This window comes from Notolepis coatsorum, assembly GCF_963971535.1.
Source record: "Notolepis coatsorum genome assembly, chromosome: 14".
NCBI lineage: Eukaryota > Metazoa > Chordata > Actinopteri > Aulopiformes > Paralepididae > Notolepis > Notolepis coatsorum.
In genome coordinates, this window is record NC_140178.1 from 52186579 (window position 1) to 52194772 (window position 8194).

The 8194-nt window shown below is 40.5% G+C and overlaps 1 protein-coding gene across 2 annotated transcripts in view; it reads left to right on the forward strand.

Moving 5' to 3' along the window:
• The window catches only part of slc16a6b (solute carrier family 16 member 6b), a 28301-nt gene extending 21039 nt beyond the window's left edge, over positions 1-7262 (forward strand). For both annotated transcript variants that reach the window (XM_084328170.1, XM_084328169.1), the window contains exon 6: positions 4707-7262. In XM_084328170.1, the coding sequence (XP_084184296.1) occupies positions 4707-4999 (293 nt within the window). In that variant the 3' untranslated portion in view covers positions 5000-7262. The remainder of the gene's footprint in view (positions 1-4706) is intronic.
• Positions 7263-8194: the final 932 nt, after the last annotated feature.

Below are 8194 nucleotides of genomic sequence, written 5' to 3' on the forward strand. Positions count from 1 at the left end.
TTTTTATCGTTTTCTGCAGTAAATCCTAGAACGTGAGATAAATGAATAAATGCATATATACATTATCAAATGCCATTTGTTGCCGATACACGCTATATTAAAAATTTCAACTGTACATGGTCCTAAACGTTATGACTGATCATGCGCGGGTGAACGGAGGGGGGGGGGGTTGTTTATAATTCCGTGATCGTCGTTAAATGATTTATGTAGTATGGGTGATATATAGATCAGAGCAGTTTGCATCGATAATAATAAACAAAAACGCTGAAACTCACGGCAGCCTCCTCTTACCGTTGGGCGATGATACTGGAGCAAACCGATCCCAGTTATGTGATGGGGATCGAAGCGATCCATTTCCGGTTTGTATAATACTAATACACGCCCAAATCATGTCGATTATTGAGTTATGGCAGCGATCGCTACACATGGACGTGTGTCTTGAGTCCCGCAACGATAAGCGAGTGGCCGGACGGATTTCGGAGACGCACCGAGACCCAACCGTCCACTTCCGGTTTGGCAACTCGCTGATCATCCACCAGGTGGCAGTATTGAAGCGTTGCAGAGTTGTGCCGAGTCCCACAGCATCCCACAAGGCTCCGTGAGTGAAATATGAATACCATGGCGAAAATATGAAATATGATCAGAATAACGTTGTACGCCGTGATCTGGCAGAATTCACATGAACTTGAAACCCGTTGTATGACGTTATTGGCGGAGAAAGTGTTAAAAACTAAATCCTGTGTTTAACCTAGCCATCTATAAAACATCATGCTAAAACTGTGAAACAAATGTCCTACTCCCCTAAAGGAAGAAATACATAGGCTACATGACTTAATTATGCAATAGTGCTGCTGCTTTTTATTTAGTTAAAATCTTTTAGTTAATAAAACGATTTCATGACGGCTTCCTGTCCTCGCATCTAAACCGTCCGTTTTCCGATGCAATGCGCAGAGATTTTTACAAGCTCATATTTCGCTAATAACACTTAAAATCATTGGTAAGCAAACGTAGTGCTGAAAATATACACTTTGACTGCTGTTTTGACAGGGTTAGGGTATTTTTTTTTTTTGAACAAATGTTTCCCCCCCCCCTTTTTTAACCCTTTAATCGCCAAGGACGAGTTAACACGTCATTCTCCGCCATGTGTAATCTGCCAATGACGCCGTAACACGTCATTGAGATCAATATTTCAAAAATCTGTGATGGCAATCATATTTCACCCGCGGAGACTTGAGATCTCCTGTTGATCTCCTCTCAACTCTCCAACGGTTCAAGAGCGCCATCTGGTGGCGGATCGCCCAAACAGCAAACCGGAAACAGAAAGTGGTGCTCATCCAAATTCGGTCCGGCCACTCGCTCCATCTCGACACACTGGATAATCAATCGCTTGCCCTAACTCAATAAACAATGTTATTTGGACGTATATAGTATTATACAACCTGGAAATGGTTCATCTAGATCAACATCTCATAATAGGAAACGTTCTACTCCAAGCTGATCGCCCAATGGCCCGAGGAGACTGGGGTAAGTTTCAGCGTTTATTATTACCGTGTTCGATACAAACTGCTCTGATGATCATATCACCCACACTACATGAATCATCTAACGTTGGCCATGGAATTATAAACGACCCCCCCCCCATCCAATCAACATCAGATGATGAGTAGTAACTTCTAGAAGCACGTACATTTGAAATGTTTTATCTGGCGCCGATCGCTATCAAACTGTATTTGATCATCAAAATAATGCATTTATGGCTATAAATCACGTTCTGCAGAATGCTGCAGAAAACGATAAAAATATATTTATACTTTAGACCATATTTTAGTATGAATATGTGAATGAAAAAGTAGAACGTTGCTACATCCTAAACCATAGGTGTCAAACTCACGGCCCGCGGGCCAAATCCGGCCCGCCACGTCATTTGATGTGGCCCCCCAAGAGCTCAGGTAAAAAAAAATAAAAAAATAAAAAAATGTTTACATTAATATTGGGTTAAAAAATAGCAGTGTTAAAATAATTGTGGGTTAATGCGTTAATAAAGCTTTAACTTTGACAGCCTTAGTTATTACACATTCTTACACATACATGTATGTTGAACATCTGAGGTAACAAAGGAAAAAAGCCAAAAGCACTTACTCCTCAGACATTCTTTGACAATTTTACAGCCCAAAATACAAAAAAGATCCAGGCGGAATAGGTAACAAAGGGTTGAAGAAATATTGTCTGAACTGTCAGATGCAAACTGGCTGTGTGACATAACCAAGCATCTCGCTCAATTGAATAAGAAGCTGAAGGGACGCAAACAAGTCCCACCCAAAACTTGACCAATATAGTTGTGAACTGAGACAACCCTTATTTTGTTATTTTTGAGTACAGTTACAGTTGTGTGTTCATGCAGACACATAATAGCAATTTCATTACGAATTGAAAATGGGAGACCCTGATGTAAACAAGTCGAAAGTCTTTCTCTGGTCTGCATCCCCTTAACAATTGTGTGTATTGAGCTGTACTGTACTGTACCCATTCTGCAATCTGTTAATTAAAGTTAATTAAACTATCTTCCATTAGTTGGATGTATGGCCTCTGCAAGGTTGTGTGCAGCCATTTGTTTTTGTAACATCTGCTACATCTGTCCCACGTGTTCTTTGCAGCTCACAGTTGTTAGTTCTGCCCCTCTTGACTGTGACAAAAAGGTTTTGAACAAACTTAATGTCATAGCTTGTATTTGATGATATTCTTCTTTGTTATTTACTTGAATGGTTTGATCATTGATTGGTGGAGTAATATGGGGTTCTGATCAAATTATTTGTTAAAATAACATAAGCTAACATATATTTTTACATTTATGCAAATGAATATGCAATATGTATAACTTGAATAAGGAATAAATACAGAAACACCATGTTTAACAATATGTAAATGTGTAGCTACATTTATTTTACATTACATTAACATTTATACGGTCTTTGGCCCTTTGAGGGCAACCATAATGCTGATGTGGCCCTCTGTGAAAATGAGTTTGACACCCCTGTCCTAAACGATAGATACTTGACGTTGAATGGGCCATAGTAATGTCAATTTAGCAATACAATTTAAAAAGTTATAGCCCTGCAAAGAAGGGGAACATCTCCATAGACTTTCAACAGTGGCAGATAGGGGTATATGATCAGAACATAAAACTAGACAAACAATACAGTAACAGTAAAAATCAATGATAAATCACAGGACAATGACAGAAATAATAATAACAATAATGACATTCCAGTAATTAAATCAAAATAAATGTAGATTAAAAGACATAAAAATAATAAATACAATACAATACATGTGCTCTTGCTCGCTCTTCCTCGCTCTTTCCTTCCCCCCCCCCCAGGACCCCCTCTTGGACTATACATCCACTATTCCATTTAACATCAGAAATTACAAGTCCATATGCTTCCCTTTATCTTCTCCACCACAGCTAACCAGATTGCTATGCTGGCTTCATTAACACCTAAAATTTGTGCAGTAGATATCTCTAGATAAATCACATCGAGATAGATAAGAACCCACACCTTCCGGCACATTTTATCCGGTTGAATCCAGCGTGACGCTATCAACTTTTTGGCAGCCGTAAGACTGGACAAAATTTTTCTTTTTACATGTACAGAGGTTGATAACTGAGAAACATCATTCAACAACAATTCATCATTCAACAACAATACAGAAGGCAGTATAGGTATGGTCAGAGATAAAAATTCTGATAATTGAGTGGTTACTTTTTCCCAGAATATCTTAACAGGAGGGCATTCCCAATACATATGCATAAATGTACCAAGAGCACCGTTTAAACACAAGGAGCATCGAGGGTCTTGTCTGAGCCCCATTAGGTGCAAACGTCTAGGAGTCAGGTAAGTCAGGGTTAGGGTCTTTACTCCTGGCTACATTTGAAAAAGAAACAACATCACTTAATACGGACTGTATTGATCTATTTGTGACGTGAAATAAATCTACGGGTCGATCGGGTTTAACTCTAGGCTCTTCTACCTGATATCAAGTTAGCTTATATCAACTCCAGATGTCAGTCGTGAAACTCAAGGTGGCAACGTTTTACAAGCATTTATAAATCAACTCGCACACTTGCTTGTACTTATTTGAGATAGCCGTGTTGGAGATAAAATGCCGGTTTGGCAACATGTAACAAGGCTCCAAATGTTCAACTAAGTGTCGGAAACAGAAAGGGGCTGGTCCAGCACAATAAATGTGGTTATTTTCTCGGTTATCAGCGTTGCTTTGTTACCGTCTGCACAGAGTTTCTCGCGCTTCTGAATGTTTTCCAGCGATGTTAGCTGTTGCGACAAACCTTTCCTCTTGGCATTCGTTGCACGTATGAACTCGGCATACTCCTTTCTATGATGAATCTGCAAGTGTTGTAAGTGTTTAAGTTTGTGGTGTTGAAGTTTCCAGTGTTGCTGCCACCCCTAGAAATACTTGTGTTGCAGATATTACACTTGGCTGTTTTTCCTTTTTGTTCTTTGAGCTTAAAATAACTCCACACAGCTGACATGATCGCAGCGCACTGCTAACAAGTTCACTCAATACTTCCTGTTTTTCCGATATCCGATCCTGTGAATTTGGCCAGTATCGGACCGATAACGATACTGAATATTGGATCAGTACGTCCCTATCTGTAACAACACCCGTCTCTCGCCTTTCCTCCTCAGGTGAATTGGTGGATGCCACGGACAACTACGGCGCCGCATTCTACTCCTGCGCAGTGGGAATGGGCCTGGGCGCCATCTGCCTGGCGCTGGTGGGACCCGCCAAGTCCGGTGTGTGCCGAGGAGGGAAGAGCAAACGACAGGAGGAAGAAGAGGAGAAGAAGAAGATAGGAGAGGAGGAGGAGAAAATGTCTCGGGAAAGCGACCCCACGGACTTCCTGGAGGTGGACCTGGTCCTGGAGTCCAGTCCCGTCAGACGAGCTCTGAGTCCAGAGAGGGCGGGAGGAGTGATCTGAAGGCTGTGCCAGATGATACAACCATAGCTAGAAACCTTATGACCGCAGACAGGTCCACAGACGGGTCCAAATGAGAAACCAGAGCAAGCAAATAAAATAACGTTTGTGTTCTTTTTACACACTGGTGAGAGACCGTTCTGTACACACACACCAATGGGAACAGTCTTCACAGCTCTCAGCATCAACTGGTTTTCACTCTCAGGTGCCCCCCCCCCCCCCACACACACACAGGAGCATGCTTGAAGTGTATACCTTCCAATGAAAGAACCAGTCTCTCAGTCCATGATGTCCATGTTATAACTACATGGTCCAAGACTGGAGCTGTTATATTACAAATACGTTTTCTTTCTCAGATAATTAGCCGATGCCAAAATTAGCTTTAGTTGTTTAATTTTTTTAGTCCAAGCTTTCACTATTCTTTCTCTATTTATTGTTACCGTTTACACTAGATTGAAGTATCAATACCATTATCTCAGGAAAGAAGTTACTATGTTTCTGTATGATGGAGGTCCTGTTCTAGGAACCTGAATGCATTTCACATTATAATCATGACTTCAGAGAAGAATTGCCAAAAGACGAGGCTCACTCCTCTCTGGGAGCATGGTCTGAATTGTGTTGCAATGTTCTGGGTTTATAGCAGGCCCTTGCAGGACAGTGTGGGCACACCAAGTGAACGTCTCTTAACCCTTTCACTACCAAAGGGTTAACCCTTTCACTGTGACAATACAGAAGGTTAACCCTTTCACTGCCACACTACAGATGGTTGGTAGTGAAAGGGTTAACCTTCTGTAGTGTGGTAGTGGAAGGGTTAACATGATGAAACTCTTATTAGCCGCTCAGCGGGCATTGGGCCGTGACATCTAAGCAAACCAGAAATGTGTCAAAACAAAAGCCTTCTGCAGCCAGCTGTTCTCCGTGGTCGTTAAATGCTGTATGAACTTCGGTATTTGAGGATCTCAAATGCAGGGTAAGAATACATTCCTCAAGGCAACTTTAAAGTTTAAGGGGAAATACCGCTCCCACACACACAATGTCCATTTGGTTTGAACTGATTTCAGTCAAATTGTGAGGCGACATCAGTGGGCCTGGATCCCGGGCGGCCCCATGCACGCTGGCTCATCTCAAGGTCCAGTCCTGGTTCCAGTGAACTCATTCCTTTTTTCCTTCTTCATTTTACCTTTATTCAAACTGTCAGACGCTTAGGGAGGGATGCCCCTCGTTTACAGTCAAAACAAGATTGAAATCAAATTAAATAAGAATATGTTAAAAAAAAGAAACTCCCAGAAATGAACATATTCATACATAAAAAAAAAAAAAAAACACACACACACACATAGATAAACATAGAAATGCCCAGATGATATGGGTGTGACTTGGAAGTGGTGCCTGCAATCTGCCTCACCTTAAAGTATGAAGCTATGCATTCTGACTTGTAGGGACCTAATAGATCCTATAGCAGAGAGCAAGGTGTGCGGTTAAAAACCATATTCACCACTGTATAACAGCTTTGTTGAGGATGTCTAGTGTTTAGACTTTAAAGATGGATCCATTATCTGCTAGGTTTAGGCTAGACATTTGATACCCAAACACAAGTATGGCAATATCCTGTCAGCGTTAGTCACCGTTTGCATAAAATAACCCAATCACTGCGACAGGTTGTGGGTTTGATTCTGTGAGCCTCATGAATGGTGAATCCACAATGCAGTATCGCTTCTCTGTACATCTGTCATCATATCGTTGCGATATGACACACAGGAATGACAGGCGTTGAGAGGTGAAACAGGAGGAGGAACTATATGGACTGCGACTACAGAGTGAGGGAATCTTTTACATATCATATCTTTCCCTTTATTCCACTGCTGTGACACATCACATACAATTGAACTGTATCAATCAGCTGAATTCTATTTGCAGCATGTCTCCTGTGAGATGCATAATGTCTACATTTGCTGCAATGCACAAAGAAGCCTTGAACCCTGTGAACCCCTCCCGTCAGCTTCTCTGCAGATAACCATGACTTGAACTTTCTTTGATAAACATTTTATATATAAATCAATGCATTACAGGATGAGTAAGAATATAGCTTCTTTTTTTGTATTGTTATTCTGATTTGGTGCTCACATGTGTATCATGCATTGTTTTTCCCACCTTGAAGGCACAATGATTTGTATTTGAGTGCAAAGGAGACCCACGCCTGTTAAATGCCGCAATGCTCTGATAATGTAATTTCTAATTGATTATGAAATACACTCTTTTTTTGTCTTTTGTGTTGTCGTTCACGAGAAACCTCAAAGTGTAATGAGTGATCTTTGCATGACTGTGTGTGAGAGAGACACTGGTGTGAAACAAAATAGTTAATACAGGCTGAAAAGTGCGACAATGAATGCTGTGAATTTATTGTGTATAACACACAAGTAATATTATCTATGACTGTGTTTGAAAACAACAAAGATTGTGTGTTTTCTATGCATTTCTAATCTCCAAACATGTATTCAGATTAATAGAAAGGCATAGTATTGTAGGTAGCCTTTGTGTGTTGGAAATTAAAGAGATATAGTTTTAGATATAGATATTTTTCTTGGAATGACTGCATGGTCTCTACTGACTAACAAGAAAGAGGTTTGTCAGCATACATTCTATTCCTAGAAACACTGACCTGCAGGAGTGCAGTACTGAACTCGAGACACAAGTGACTGCACACAAATAAGGTGTAATTATATGAGTAATTAATTATATTATTATCCAACCTGTTGAAGGGCACACGATAGCCTACAAGCCCTACATCATAAGGCCTGCTCTAAGATCAGTGGAATATGTAGTTATTCACAAGTCACTGTTCTCAGACCAGTGGAATATGTAGTAATTCAGGGACCACTGATCTCAGACCAGTGGAACATGTAGTTAACAGTCAGACTCAAAGGACAGATGATATCTACTTCATGTCCAGTACTAGACCAGTGGAATATGTAGTAATTCAGCAACCACTGATCTCAGACCAGTGGAACATTTAGTTAACAGTCAGACTCAAAGGACAGATGATATCTACTGCATGTCCAGTCCACATGTCCATAATGACTGGCTAATCTATACAGTTCAATAGTATTTGTAATTTGCAACGAGATACATTTAGATTGTATCCCGCCCATCTTGGATTGTAAAAAAAAAAAAAAAAGGAGAAATGTTTGTGTTACAGGG